Source organism: Haliotis rufescens, unplaced genomic scaffold (genome assembly GCF_023055435.1).
Source record: "Haliotis rufescens isolate VD_foot unplaced genomic scaffold, xgHalRufe1.0.p SCAF_10, whole genome shotgun sequence".
Lineage (NCBI taxonomy): Eukaryota > Metazoa > Mollusca > Gastropoda > Lepetellida > Haliotidae > Haliotis > Haliotis rufescens.
The window spans coordinates 28405452-28422281 of record NW_025963780.1 but is presented as its reverse complement, the minus strand read 5'-3'; the positions used below and the strand labels follow the sequence as shown (position 1 = coordinate 28422281).

General features: G+C 42.9%; 1 protein-coding gene across 2 annotated transcripts in view; it reads left to right on the top strand.

Annotated features, from left to right (window-relative positions):
- LOC124135048 (peroxisomal carnitine O-octanoyltransferase-like) overlaps positions 1-16830 on the top strand; it is a 41956-nt gene that overhangs the window by 9845 nt on the left and 15281 nt on the right. For both annotated transcript variants that reach the window (XM_046500213.2, XM_046500214.2), the window contains 5 exons: positions 2242-2358; positions 9344-9468; positions 10462-10643; positions 11742-11869; positions 14853-15058. In XM_046500213.2, coding sequence (XP_046356169.2) covers positions 2242-2358; positions 9344-9468; positions 10462-10643; positions 11742-11869; positions 14853-15058 — 758 coding nt within the window. The remainder of the gene's footprint in view (positions 1-2241; positions 2359-9343; positions 9469-10461; positions 10644-11741; positions 11870-14852; positions 15059-16830) is intronic.

Genomic DNA, 16830 nt, shown 5'->3' with positions numbered 1-16830 from the left:
GTTATGCAATCATCATGAATTAAGTCCGTTCTCACTAGTCTAGATCTTATACTTACCAGATCTGATTTAGTAGTTTCCATTAGACAGGCGTACAATGAGAAAGTCCATGTTGTGGTGATAAGAAATCACAAATGACATTCCACAAGTGTTAGTTAAAATTTGTTTGATAACTTTTCATGATCACTGATTTTTAAAATTTTTGTTCGGTTAAAAAACAAATTAGGTTGTTCAAAGTTGCAAGTTTGTCTTTATGCTTCAGCACGATAAAAACAGAAAAGTTGTTCTGTTTGACTATTTTAACGTAAAACTAAACAGTTTTCAATAATTTGCTGATCTGTTCAATAAAAATGTGAAATCTAATGTTACTTGTGTTTGTCATTATTGTCAAAATTATTTTACGAAATACTGAAATAGTGCAATGTTACAAATTACAATACAAGCCTAGATCACTCAGACACATATCGATTTATTACCCATGTCACGACTCACGAGTCAGGCAGTCATGTGATCTTGCCGTTTCCCGCTCTCGCCTGTTTTGGTGACAGTGCTCAATGACTGGCGCCAGATTACTTTGATAATCTGCGTCACTTGTTGTTTTAGGTAAGCCATGCAGGCATTTAAAAAAACCCATAATACCTTAGAATAGATCAATAGATGTTTGATGACCTTTTATTCGCAAAAGCATTACAAACAAATGGGACAACATTGAACTACGGGTACTCGAGTCCGGTTCGGGTATTGTCTGACGGGTACTCGAGTTCAATTTTCGTACCTGGTCGCAACCTTATTCTAATCATGCAACTTAAACACGGGGTATTCCGAAAGATAGTTACGGGTTTAACAACTGAGTCCATACAATCTAGACCATCTAATAGCCATTCCAGAATGTTCTTTTGTTCAGGTTTCAAATTTGTAAATGTGAGTTTGCTGAAATATGTTTCGAAGCGTAGTTGCCAATTTGAAATTAGTGCCGTAAAGCACGAGAAACCTGCCTTCTGATTGGTCATTCTATTGGTCGGTCAAAGTTCGCACAGGGATGTCCTCAGATCTTTGTTTAGCGGTAGCTAGAACTAAGATCTGATTTCAATGAGATTGGTTTTTTTCACAGACTATTTAGCAGGGTTTGAGTGAGTGAGTTTGGTTTAATGCTGTTTTGAACAGTATTCCAGTTACATCACAAAGTGTCAGCTTAATCATTTTATGAATGGTTGAGGAAAGCCCAAAGTAATGCAGGTCTTAGATGTTCAGGACTTGATGAAACCCACGAGCACGGGTATGGTGCTGACAAACCTAGAAACATAATCAGGGTAAACCAGGATTTGAGTTATAGGTTATCTGGTGTGCCCACATCTTCCCGAGGGAAGAGAGTTATCTGACTATAAAAGTCCAGTTTCCACCCTTGCCGAACTAGGCTGGTATTATGGAGTTACATTTTGGCTGGACTAGCTGGAGTCTATGCATAGTCCAATCAAAATCGTGCAACGAAATTGAAATCTGGTAGGTAAACTGTCGTGCAGATTTCGGGCGATTGCAGAATTTGCAAATGATGTGCACTGCCAATGCCTTGTCAACATATATTTTCTAAATCTTTTTATGTTTTTAATCAAGGTGCTCAAGTGATTTGATGCACTTCACGATGTAAGACCCATTTTATCACAATATAGATCTTGATTATTGATCAGAACATCTTGACTGGGCACCACCATTTTGTTTGAAGCAAATGCAAGCGATACAAGAGGTGGAATCTGATTGGTCCATAGGAGTGGCTTATAAGGGACATAACTTGTAATAGCCACTGGTGGCGCTACGATCGAGCCCAGGAATTCAGGCCTAGTTCAGCAAGGGTGGAAACTGGACTTTTAAAGTCAGTTAACTCTCCTGCGTCGAGAAGATGGTGTGCCCAAGGGAGGCAACTCTGCACAGTGAATTGCGGTGCCTTAGACGACTGGGCTGCTAATGCCCCACGCAGCATTGACCTACTCGCAGGACCCAAATCTAGTACTCTCCTGCAGCAAGGTTATATAGCCAGCAATAAGTACCGAAGTATAGCTGTTGCTTCAATGGTGTGAGGAAATTTCAAATGGATGAGGAAATACTTGGTTGAAATGTTAGTGTTAACGTCTGTGTGTTCTTATCATTCTACTCTATTATGACTATGTTATGTTATGATCGCTGGTTAGATTCTCCGGTCTCATTTGTTTGAGGGTGACCATATCCATACAAATGTAATGTTATTTTCAGCCATGGTTGACGCATTGATGTTGTCGGACACCGAGAAGACGTTTCAGTACACGGATGAACTTCCTTCTCTCCCCATCCCTCCTCTGAAGCAGACCCTGGACAAGTACCTTGAATCAAGTAGGTCTCCCCCTCAGTCAAACTCTAGATAAGTACCTTGAATCAAGTAGGTCTCCCCCACAGTCAAACTCTATATAAGTACCTTGAATCAAGTAGGTCTCCCCTTCAGTCATACTCTAGACAAGTACCTTGAATCAAGTAGGTCTCCCCCTCAGTCATACTCTAGACAAGTACCTTGAATCAAGTAGGTCTCCCCCACAGTCAAACTCTAGATAAGTACCTTGAATCAAGTAGGTCTCCCCCACAGTCAAACTCTAGATAAGTACCTTGAATCAAGTAGGTCTCCCCCACAGTCATACACTAGACAAGTACCTTGAATCAAGTAGGTCCCCTCAGTCATACTCTAGACAAGTACCTTGAATCAAGTAGGTCACCCCCACAGTCAAACTCTAGATAAGTACCTTGAATCAAGTAGGTCTCCCCCACAGTCATACACTAGACAAGTACCTTGAATCAAGTAGGTCTCCCCTTACTCATAAACTAGACAAGTACCATGAATCAAGTAGGTCTACCCTCACTCATAAACTAGACAAGTACCTTAAATCAAGTAGGTCTACCCTCACTCATACACTAGACAAGTACCTTGAATCAAGTAGGTCTACCCTCACTCATACACTAGACAAGTACCTTGAATCTGGTAGGTGTCCATCTTACTCATACACTAGACAAGTACCTTGAATCAAGTAGGTCTACCCTCACTCATACACTAGACAAGTACCTTGAATCTGGTAGGTCTCCATCTTACTCATACACTAGACAAGTACCTTGAATCAAGTAGGTCTACCCTCACTCATACACTAGACAAGTACCTTGAATCTGGTAGGTCTCCATCTTACTCATACACTAGACAAGTACCTTGAATCAAGTAGGTCTACCCTCACTCATACACTAGACAAGTACCTTGAATCAAGTAGGTCTACCCTCACTCATACACTAGACAAGTACCTTGAATCAAGTAGGTCTACCCTCACTCATACACTAGACAAGTACCTTGAATCTGGTAGGTCTCCATCTTACTCATACACTAGACAAGTACCTTGAATCAAGAAGGCCTCCCCCTCACTCATACACTAGACAAGTACCTTGAATCAAGAAGGCCTCCCCCTCACTCATACACTAGACAAGTACCTTGAATCAAGTAGGTCTACCCTCACTCATACACTAGACAAGTACCTTGAATCAGGTAGGTCTCCATCTTACTCATACACTAGACAAGTACCTTGAATCAAGAAGACCCCCTCTCCTCATACACTAGAATCTTGAATCATTGTGTGTCACAGTATTGTGTGTGGGTGTGATGATCGTTTGTTGGGACGTAACTGCTACAGATATTACCGAACAAGCCACACATTCACTTAGTCACCGGGGTACTTTGGCCACATATTGAATATCACGGTGACCCACATTACTGGGTTATCCTCATGCTGATAACAGTGCAGCAGTTGTGGGTGAGTGTCACAGTGTGCCACACGCGGATTGTGTATCTAGTCAAGAATACGGCACTGATAGTGAACGTCTCAGGCAGGACATTTTACAAGTATCCCATGCTTGTTGTGTAACTATAAGCCTTCTTAAAGGAGGGGGGTGGTCGGGTAGCCTAGTGGTTAAAGTGTTCGCTTGTCACGCCGAAGACCCAGGTTCGATTCCCGACATGGGTACAATGTGTGAAGACCATTTCTGGTGTCCCCCGCCATGATATTGCTAGAATATTGCTAAAAGCGGCGTAAAACAATACTCACTCACTCTTAAAGGAGGATTGGATGGCTCCCCTAGGGCTTAGCGTTTGTTTGTTTGTTGTTTAATGTCGCAATCAGCAATATTCCAGCTATGTGACGGTGGTCCTTAAATAATCATGTTTGGACCAAACAATACAGTGATTGACATCATGAACATCAGTTTATGCATCTACCAAGTCAGCAGGCTAGGGCTTCATCTGCAACTTTTAGCAGTTATCTAATATCCGAGTTGAGAAATCATCTTTTCACTCTTGTAAGAACAGCTGATAATAGTCCATTTAATATACTCTAAAATCTACTAAGAATTCTTCTAAGGGCCATGTTCAGGCTAGTCATCTCAAACAAACAAACAGAAGTATTTAGCACATTCTGCAGCATGATTAGTGCTCCTACTTTTAAACAGTGATGTGTCTGCCCCGGGTTATCTATAGGTTCATGGTCATGGTTTTTCAAGGAAAGCTTGACGTATGACAAGGGCTCCGTGCTAGGACCCTTGTGATAGGAGTTAAAAATGAAGGGGTGTCACTGATTTGAAATTTTAGTGTGGATATTTCTACTGAAAAGTATCACAATATATTGATATATCGATTAATTATAAAATAATTCTTCTCTGTGTGTATGGATAAAAAGTACCTATGTAGAAATGCAATTAATCACTTTAAGCTACAAGTGGGGCGGTCGGGTAGCCTAGTGGTTAAAGTGTTCGCTCGTCACGCCGAAGACCAGGGTTCGATTCCCGACATGGGTACAGTGTGTGAAGCCCATTTCTGGTGTCCCCTGCCGTGATATTGCTGGAGTATTGCTAAAAGCGGCGTAAAACTATATTCACTCACTCACTCACTATAGGTTCTTGTGATGTAGCTGGAATATTGCTGATTGTGGCATAAATCAACATTTATGGATAGTATCCAGGGTTTGATTTAGCTATGTAAAACATGCAACCTATTGCAACCCAGTGCAACCTATTGTTGAATGCAGCCTTATATTTATGCCTTCAAGCACCTAGTGCATGTAAAAACAAGTTTCAAATTGTGTCTGCCTAAACCCTGCTTGTCAACACAACATTAGTCTTTGAACACATGCAATACCTCTAAGGTTATTTACCACACGACATCCCATACATCACTGATCCAGGTGTTACGTGTAATATGTCATGCTTTCGTGGGCTTGACATCATAAAACTGTTGGTACATCCACATAATGTGCACATATATGTTCCTATATCGTATTTCACTGATACGTCATAATTTGTTTGACACTGGCAGCAGACCGGCCTATGTTTCAACTGTAATAAATTTATGGAAACAGGGTAAAACTAGTTTTGTTTGGTGCAACTGGGTTTTCATGTCAGCATGCCTGATGAAAGTTAAATCAAGATCCTTAAGCAAGCCCAGGTATCAGAATGTTTACAGTGTTTAAAATCAATGGCCTTGTCACACTACAACGTATAGCAGTAGCGTATGGCGACGTATGAGAATTTTTGCCAAAAGGCCAGCAACGCTGACACATGCTATGAATGAGTTAGGTGTAAGTTGTATATGTTAAAAGCACGCTATTTGTACTATGCTGAGGCTTAAAAACATTTTTGTGCATGCACATAATATTCGGCGTATGGGAACGTATGAACCTTTTACTTATCTAGACTGCTCTCGTTTTTCGTGGTAATTTGATGAATGGGCATACACTACTAGTAATACTACCGCGGGGCCTTTCCCCTACGCTGAGTGCACTAGTCATACGTTACTCATACGCTGGGCATACACTGGCCGTACGTTGAACACGCCAGACACACGCTGGCAATACACTTTTATACGCTGTCATAAGTTATGTCTAAGTCAGTGATATGCCACTGATATGTCAGACATGCGTTACATATACAGTGAACTCGCTATGTATACGCTATGAAATCATTGTTTTTCAAGGAAAGCTTGATGTATGACAAGGGCTCCATGCTAGGACCCTTGTGATAGTAGTTAAAAATGAAGTGGTGTCACTGATTTAAAATTTTAGTGTGGATATTTCTACTGAAAAGTATCACAATATATTGATATATCGATTAATTATAAAATAATTTATCTCTGTGTGTATGGATAAAAAGTACCTATGTAGAAATGCAATTAATCACTTTAAGCTACAAGTGGGGTGGTCGGGTAGCCTAGTGGTTAAAGCATTCGCTCGTCATGCCGAAGACCCGGGTTCGATTCCCGACATGGGTGCAATGTGTGAAGCCCATTTGTGGTGTCCCCTGCCGTGATATTGCTAAAATATTGCTAAAAGCAGCGTAAAACCTCACTCACTCACTCACTTAAGCTGCAAGTGAACTAGGCTGTTCCATTAAATGTTTATAATTATATTTTCAGTCTTCTCATTGTTCATCTTAAACATATTAACCTCAATAAAAGTAAATTTCTCTGTGGCACTGAAAAGTTTCGTATCAATAACTTTTTTGTATGGGTATAGTATCAACATTAAAGGGCAAGTTCACACGGAAATGAACCAATTTTTCTTGTACTTTTTCCACATTAAAAGTGTTAACATAGAAGTGTCATAGACATAAATATAAAAACATCATATTTAATTAACATATTTTTTGCATTAAAACGATTTATATTTTTCACATTTACTAAGTGTTCTATTTCCATAACAAAAACACCATGGCTTATGCCCCTTGCAATATGACGTCATTGGTGCCAATTGATAAACATTATGACGTCATCATGCTTTGTTAGAGCCGCTTCACGTGGTGTAGGTACAGTTTTGTGATTTTAGCGTCTCAGATGCCAGCCAGAATTGTGTTATACTGAGTCACCACTGCGCCGGAGTGTGTCGTAGACCATGTTGTTTTACATAAAAACTGGTCCTTGATATCTTTTGCGTTGAGAATAGACAGGGACCCAGTTGAATTAGCACCAATTACGTCATAATCTAAGGGGGATAACTCAGGCCTATTTTGCTCGTAAAACGAAGGCCTCATAACAGCATATCATTTTAACACTATTGTGAGCTTCCTTCTTTCACTGTGAGAAAAAATGAGTGTATATTTTCAAACACAGATACTAACTAATTCTAAAATTGCGTTTTGTTTAGAAAAAGAAAGAAAGTGATTTTTGCGTGTACACTTCCCCTTTAAGAACTCATAGATACTTCAGTATACGAAAAGTTTCAAATACCCTATAGCAGGACACATCCACGTGCAGCCTGTCTTCTTCATGACGGGGTATAAAGCATTTATTCTCCAGCTCAGAAATTCATTTCCCTCCCAGGAGGGATACATTAGAAGTTGTAGCAGTATCACACAGGGTATATGTGGTTTTATGCAATCCACGTTTTGTTTTATACCATTAGCTGGAGGTGAGATAAATTGTTGACAAGATAAATTTGTTGTCGCAGTACCACTCAGGGTTTATTTGGTGAGGTTTCATACCACTTGCCTCCGGCTGGGACATGTTTTCATCTGCAATTGTAATTGAATTAAAACAAATTGAAAATTGATATAAAGCAGCTGTGCGATTGTGCTGAGGTTACTTGTGCAGTGAGACGTGACTTTCACTGACTCGTAAACAATGTGCAGCATTTTGCTTTGAAGCGAGGTATAAGGGATTTATTCTCCCACTCAAAAATACATGTGCTGCCTGTTTTCTTCTTGCCGGGGTATAAGAAATATATTATCTTCCCAGACGGTATGCATAATATTTTATTAAGATCACGTTAACCAATCAGATCTCAACATTCTGATATGGAGATAAGATAACCAATGTTAGACCTGAATTTAAGAAAATATGAATTTAACACTTTTTACCCCATTTGCATGCCAAATGCTCTTAGTTTGAAATCTATGATGAGTACTTGCTATATCAGCGCTATTTGTTTGATCCATATGAGCAAATAATTAATTTTAAATGTTCTTATTAGAGAGGACAATTATTTGTTCCGTGAATGCATAAACAAAATAAATACATCTGTTGCACAGTGTGAAAAAAATGACCTTACAGCGTTAGAAACTAGCAGTCCACTAGTCCTTATAATGATAACATATAGCAAAACCACTAGAAATGGCAAATTTCTACTAGTCCTTATGATACCGTAACTATTGGACAGTTTGGCAAGGACTGTAGGACTAGTGCTGATTTCTAACGCTGCCTTACTGGCCTTGACGCTTTGCTTGATTCGTGTATACTTTCTAAAGTTCATTCCACAAGGCGATCTTAATCCTGAGATGATCGTAACTCCCATACCTTAACATAGACTTACGATCGCTTTGTGGAAGGGAGCCTAGGACTGATTAGATGTGTTGGACTTAATGGTGGCAGATGTTGTTTTAGGAGGTGCATAAATTCTGAGTTGTGAACTGTCACTGAAAGAAATGGAAATTAATATCAGTCATGTATGGCAGTACCATGTAAGTGGAATAAAGCTTTGGGGGAACTTGGAGACAATGTTGTGATCACCAGTGTGATCTTTGGTTACCATGGTGACCAGGTAGCGGGCATCTATTGCCAGGTGCTACAACACCACAAATTACAATCAGTATCAATGTCAGATTTAATTAAGAATAAAAAATTACAATGTTGAAATGATTGATTAGGATAACGTTGATTTTCTGTGTGGTTTATGAATATCTACTGTCACATAAGGTCAGTTGGAAGCAATATGCAACCTGAAACATCTACATGCAGTGCATGTCCACAATTTAATACTCCCAACTTTCTTACACATCATAGATTTTTTAACACATTAGCATTAGTGGATGGGTGTGTGGGTGTGTGTGGATGTGGATGGGTGGGTATGGATGGGTATGGATGGGTTCATGTGGGGGTGGGTGGGTTTATGTGGGTGTGGGTGGATGTGGATGTGGATTGGTGAGTTTGGGTGGGTTGATGTGGGTGTGAGAAACAAAATATTTACTGTTACAACCATTATAGCAAATTGTCATGAATATTATTCACTGTTAAATTCCTTTGTGAGAAGCTGCATCTTAAACAGCCATAATCAAAATATGTTACTTGTATGAAGAAGGAGGAAGTCTTTGCATCTTGTCGAATTCCTTGTTAATGTGGTAATGATGCATTTGGGTTGGGTTGTATACTCCCCAGGGAGCTGAGAATGACAATTGAGTGCACGCTGATCCGTTGACCAGGATAACAATGTTAATGCTTTGAGCGTGCACCGGGACTTCAGAGGCTAGCTCAATATAAGTACACACATTGTTATTATAGACAAATTAAAAAAAAAATTTTTTTTCATTTTAGCCAAGCCCTTTGTGACAGATGAAGAATATGGAGAGACTGAGAGAATTGTGAGAGAGTTTGAAGCTGGTCTGGGCAAAGAACTTCATCTGAAACTTTCTGAGAAGGCCAAGTACAAGAGGAACTGGGTTTGTATAATTTGCTGCAGGAAGGCATGCGTCCAAGACCCCGGGATTCCGGGTTAGAATTGGTCCCCACCAACCCATGCTGGTCATAGAAGATCTGGGGTAGAATAGGTCTTCAGCAACCTATACTTGTCATAAAAGGCGACTATGCTTGTCGTAAGAGGCGACTAACAGGATTGGGTGGTCAGGCTCGCTGACATGGTTGATGAATGTCCCTCCTATCCCAATCAGTGGATCGATGTTCATGATGTCAATCACGTCATTGTGTGGCCCCGACTCAAATATTTACAGACCGCCGACATATCGCTGGAATATTGAGTTCGGTGTTAAACAACAAACTATGCTATGCTACTTCTGCCATTACGAGAGGTAACTCTATTTGTTCCTGTTCTATTTATAGCATATCGCGATCTCACATACTGCCGATTTAAGTATCATGTGCACCTAAGTATTGATGATATTGGAGGTATCAGTGAATCGTTACAGCCCTAAATATTTACATCATCATACTCATGGGTTTCACCATTGTGATTATTGTCTACGACCTGTGCCATATTCAGATTTCCTCCTACATGAAGCTTAAGTACTGTGCATCATGGACCTGTTCATCCATCCCTCGAGGAGGCAAGATTTATTAGCCAAATATTTAGGGACAGTCTCGAAATATATACTACACAGTTGCTTCGGACCAAATTAGTCAACTTTAGTCAAAGATGTGGTTTGAAATTATGAACCATGAAGGTTGATTTTGCACTTAATTTTATAAACTTTTGACTAAGTGGCTAGTGACCATCTGACTGAAGTGCAGGATCCCTGCTATTGAATACTAGTATGTTAGTGTTATAGTATTCCTGATGCCATCCCCAAATCTGTTGTCATACCAACACTGAATCTGTTGTCATACCAACACTGAATCTGTTGTCATACCAACACTGAATCTGTTGTCATGCCAACCCTGAAACTGTTGTCATGCCAACACTGAATCTGTTGTTCCAGTTGGAGAAGTGGTGGGAGGATTATGCGTACCTGGAATGGCGGATGCCGTCTGCTCTCCTGGTCAACATGGCGGGGCCCGGCCCGTACATGCGGGACATCTGGCCGGCAAAGGACGGTACCCAGTTGGAGCGGACGGCCCTGCTCCTGCATTACATGGTCAAGTTCTGGCAGATCCTCAGACAGTGAGTTCCTATGTTGATACTGACCTGGCATTGCGAGAGTATCTGGGGTAGAATAGGTCTTCAGCAACCCATGCTTGCCGTAAAAGGAGACGATGCTTGTCGTAAGAGGCGACTAATGGGATCAGGTGGTCAGGCGCGCTGACTTGGTTGATGCTCATCATCGTATCCCAATTGCATGGATTGATGCTCATGATGTCAGTCACTGCATTGTCTGGTCCAGACTCTATTGTTTACAGACCACTGTCACATAGCTGGAATATTGCTGAGAGCAGTGTTAAACAAAAAAATAAATATTTTGAGACTAGTTGATGTTTGATTCGTTTCCCAGCAACCTATGCTGGTTGTCAGAGGTGACTATGTGTATTGGGTGGTCAAGCTCGTTGACTTAGTTGAGTCCATGTCATCGAACCCTGACCGCAGGTTATCCTCCTCATTTTATCAATCACTTGTTTGCCTGGTCCAGGCTCCATTGTTTACAGGACACAGTGATGTGGTTAATAACTTGGTGGGGGCAAGGGTGTCCCAGTCGTCTAAGGCGGCGCGATTCGCTGTGCAGAGTTTCGTCCCTTGGGCACGCCAGAAACCTATGATTGTGGGTTCGAATCTGGGTTCGCCCCGATTATGTTTCTAGGTTTGTCAGCACCATACCCGTGCCCGTGGGTTTCACCGAAGTGGTAAACGTCTGAGACCTGCATCACTTCGGGCTTTCCTCCCACATTAAGCTGACAAGCCGCGATATAACTGAAATACTGTTAAAAGCGGTGTTAAACCCAACTCACTCACTTGACAGACAAGTGCTGCCAGTTTTGGATGTTTGAGACTCCCAGAGCCAGATAACTGAGGGTGGTCAGTTATTTATGGGTCATTAAAGATAGTTATTGTTTAAACATTCACATTTGCTGGTGTTGATAAAATTACACAAAAGGCTACATTATTATGATGATACCATCAGATACATGTGTGCCAAAAGTCATCCACAAATTTGGTATGTTTCTGTCATTTGATACCTCTGGTCTACCAATCAGATTTTGTTATACTCAACTCTCTTGGTAGAAACTATACTATGAATTTTTCAGCATATTTGGTGTGATTTTTCAGAGAGAAATTACGCCCACAGAAGGATGGCCAGGGGAAACCACTCTGTATGTTCCAGTTTCATCGTGTGTACAATACATGCAAAATACCGGGACTGACCATGGATAAAATACAGTATTACTTTCAAACAGGTGAATATGTAGTTTTCACATGACATTATTTTATTAAGATAATTCAGTTATGAAACATTTATGTACCATGTGTATGATGTGTTGATAAAAACAAGATACACTGAAATGTAGGTCTGGGACGGGTACTCGGGTGCTCGGGTACTCGGGTCGAGTGGGTACTGAGTAGGACCAGTATACTGGGTCTTGTGTGGGGTTTTCAAGTTAAACTGCAGCATGCTATATCTGTGGGCTAGCACTGTAAAATCGGCATTATTCCAAACTAGTACATGCAGCTACACACACACACACACACACTTGTGCATGCACGTCACTTTTTAAGTGCAATAATCTTGAATGCGATGTCAAACCTCACCTCACCTCACCACACCTCACCTCACCTCACCTCACCCAGCAACTCGGTGGTCTAGAATGGGCACCTGGTTGCATTGTTGCTATCATATCATGAGATACCTCACCTCACCTCACCTCTCCTCACCTCACCTCACCTCACCTCACCTCACCTCACCTCACCCAGCAACTCTGTGGTCTAGAATAGGCACCTGGTTGCATTGTTGCTATCGTATCATGACATACCTCAACTCACCTCACCTCACCTCACCTCACCCAGTAACTCTGTGGTCTAGAATAGGCACCTGGTTGCATTGTTGCTATCGTATCATGACATACCTCAACTCACCTCACCTCACCTCACCTCACCCAGTAACTCTGTGGTCTAGAATAGGCACCTGCTTGCATTGTTGCTATCGTATCATGACATACCTCACCTCACCTCACCTCACCTCACCCAGTAACTCTGTGGTCTAGAATAGGCACCTGCTTGCATTGTTGCTATCGTATCATGACATACCTCACCTCACCTCACCTCACCTCACCCAGCAACTCTGTGGTCTAGAATAGGCACCTGGTTGCATTGTTGCTATCGTATCATGACATACCTCACCTCACCTCACCTCACCTCACCTCACCTCACCTTACCCAGCAACTCTGTGGTCTAGAATAGGCACCTGGTTGCATTGTTGCTATCGTATCATGACATACCTCACCTCACCTCACCTCACCTCACCCAGCAACTCTGTGGTCTAGAATAGGCACCTGGTTGCATTGTTGCTATCGTATCATGACATACCTCACCTCACCTCACCTCACCTCACCTCACCTCACCTCACCCAGCAACTCTGTGGTCTAGAATAGGCACCTGGTTGCATTGTTGCTATCGTATCATGACTCACCTCACCTCACCTCACCTCACCTCACCTCACCTCACCTCACCTCACCCAGCAACTCTGTGGTCTAGAATAGGCACCTGGTTGCATTGTTGCTATCGTATCATGACATACCTCACCTCACCTCACCTCACCCAGCAACTCTGTGGTCTAGAATAGGCACCTGGTTGCATTGTTGCTATCGTATCATGACATACCTCACCTCACCTCACCTCACCTCACCTCACCTCACCTTACCTCACCCAGCAACTCTGTGGTCTAGAATAGGCGCCTGGTTGCATTGTTGCTATCGTATCATGACATACCTCACCTCACCTCACCTCACCTCACCCAGCAACTCTGTGGTCTAGAATAGGCACCTGGTTGCATTGTTGCTATCGTATCATGACATACCTCACCTCACCTCACCTCACCTCACCTCACCTCACCTCACCCAGCAACTCTGTGGTCTAGAATAGGCACCTGGTTGCATTGTTGCTATCGTATCATGACTCACCTCACCTCACCTCACCTCACCCATCTACTCTGTGGTCTAGAATAGGCACCTGGTTGCACTGTTGCTATCGTATCATGACATACCTCACCTCACCTCACCTCACCTCACCTCACCTCACCTCATGTGGTCTAGAATAGGCACCTGGTTGCATTGTTGCTATCGTATCATGACATACCTCACCTCACCTCACCTGACCTCACCTGACCTCACCTGACCTCACCTCACCTCACCTCACTTCACCTCACCTCACCCAGCAACTCTGTGGTCTAGAATAGGCACCTGGTTGCATTGTTGCTATCGTATCATGACTCACCTCACCTCACCTCACCTCACCTCACCCAGCAACTCTGTGGTCTAGAATAGGCACCTGGTTGCACTGTTGCTATCGTATCATGACATACCTCACCTCACCTCACCTCACCTCATGTGGTCTAGAATAGGCACCTGGTTGCATTGTTGCTATCGTATCATGACATACCTCACCTCACCTCACCTCACCTCACCTCACCTCACCTCACCCAGCAACTCTGTGGTCTAGAATAGGCACCTGGTTGCAATGTTGCTATCGTATCATGACTCACCTCACCTCACCTCACCTCACCTCACCTCACCTCACCCAGCAACTCTGGTCTAGAGTAGGCACCTGGTTGCATTGTTGCTATCGTATCATGACATACCTCACCTCACCTCACCTCACCTCATGTGGTCTAGAATAGGCACCTGGTTGCATTGTTGCTATCGTATCATGACATACCTCACCTCACCTCACCTCACCTCACCTCACCTCACCCAGCAACTCTGTGGTCTAGAATAGGCACCTGGTTGCATTGTTGCTATCGTATCATTACTCACCTCACCTCACCTCACCTCACCTCACCTCACCTCACCCAGCAACTCTGGTCTAGAGTAGGCACCTGGTTGCATTGTTGCTATCGTATCATGACTCACCTCACCTCACCTCACCTCACCTCACCTCACCTCACCCAGCAACTCTGGTCTAGAGTAGGCACCTGGTTGCATTGTTGCTATCGTATCATGACACACCTCACCTCACCTCACCTCACCTCACCTCACCTCACCCAGCAACTCTGGTCTAGAGTAGGCACCTGGTTGCATTGTTGCTATCGTATCATGACACACCTCACCTGTTGCTGACTGCCACAGTAAACAACTTATTGTAGAGTAGAGTAGCATATTGTCTAACCCTGCACTTGTCATGATATAGTTGTACAAGAGGGTCATTATGGGTTTTCAATACTTGCAGAGACTGAAGGCCCAGCCCCCTCCAATGTTATTGTGACATGCCGAGGTCACTACTTCACCCTGGAGTGTCTCGACTCGGAGGGTGAGGTCAAAACACAGCCGGAATTTCTTCATCATCTGAAGGCCATTCGAGAGAAGTGTGATCAGATGCCACGTGGGCAGGCCATCGGGAACCTCACCACAGACGACCGCACCGAATGGGCCAAGGTATACGGTCTCCACCATTGTCCCATGTATAAAACCCCCATTCCATTGTGGACTGGGTCCGTGGTTTAGTGGACCGCCTCCGTGGTCTAGTGGTAGAGCGTCCGCCCGGAGAGCGGAAGGTCCGGGGTTCGATCCCCGGCCGCGTCATACCAAAAGACGCTAAAAGATGGTACTTGTTGTTACCCTATCTGGCGCTCGGCATTAAGGGGCTAAAACAAGGACTGTTCGGCTCGGAGTCAGTATACTGTGTCTGAGTGGGGTATTCATGTTAAACTGTGGCGTGGTATCTCAGTGAGCTAGCACTATAAATCGATATCACTCCGGACTAGTACAAGCAGCCACACAAACACACACACGTACATGCACGTCGCTATATAAGTGCAATAATCTTGGACGCGACGTTAAACCCCATTTCACCTCACCTAACCATGGTTTAGTAGATAGACTGTCTGCCTGGAGAGATCGTGGTTCGATCCCTGGCTGCATCGTACCAAAAGACCTACTTGTCGTTACCCTGCCTGGCACTTGGATTTAAGGAATAAACAAGGACTGGTCTGTTCGGAGTCAATATGATGTATCTGAGAGGGGTATTATATAATAACTGAGGGATGGTATTTCAGTAGGCGAGCACTATAAAACTAGTCTGGACTAATACAAGCAGCCACACACACACATACATGCATGAACATCACTATATAAGTGCAATAACCTTGGAACGCACCGTTAAACCCCATTTAACCTCACATCACATCCTGGACCTATTCACCACCATCCTCTCCAGGACCTCGTTCCACAAAACAATCTTAGCGTTTAGACGATCGCAACTCCCATACTTTAACATAGACTAACGACAATCGTAACATTACGACGCTTGCGTTTTGGTGAACCTTCACTAACCCCTTGATCCATTCCATTGATTTTCATAAGCTATTTGATTTGCTGTGCTACTCAGTTGGATTATCTGAATACAATTGACTAAGCAGCCACAATGTTGGGTTGGCGACATCAACAACATGACAGCCAGTACCACTGATTACGATTGAGTTTGCAAAAAATACAACTTTTGAAAAACTGACTGACATGCAAATGAAAGCTCTAAAAAAAAACCCTTTTTGGGAAAAGATGTTTTCCTGAAGATATGAGGTGTGATGAAATGGTGTTAAATGTATTCAAGATTATTTCCCCTATATAGAGACTTGCATGCTTGTGTGTGTGTGTGTGTGCGTGTGTGTGTGTGTGTGTGCGTGCGCGTGTGCGTGTGCGTGAGCGTCTGTCTGTCTGCTTGGCTGCTTGTACTAGTGGTGGATTTATCGTCCTAGCCCATATGATGCAACAGTTCAACAAAGATGCCCCTCTCAGACACAGTATACTGACTGAGCCGACCAGTCCTTGTTTTTGCCATTTGATGCTGAGCACCATGGTAACGATAAGAACCATCTTTTAATGTAATTTGGTTTGACGCAGCTGGGGATTGACTCATGACCGTCTGCTCTATAGACATATCACTGCTTCATGTGACTTGCCTGTAGAATTGCCATACTAAGTGTATTTTCTTAGGCGAAACATACCATCAGATAAATCTTATTGTTGTTCGGTCGTCCTTCCATTAGTTGTTTAACGCTGCACTCAGCAATATGACAGCTATATGACGGCGGTCGGTAAATAATCAAGTCTGGACCAGACAATCCAGTGATTGACATCATGAGCATCAATCCATGCAATTGGGATATGATGACATGCATCAACCAAGGCGAGCCTGACCACACGATCCC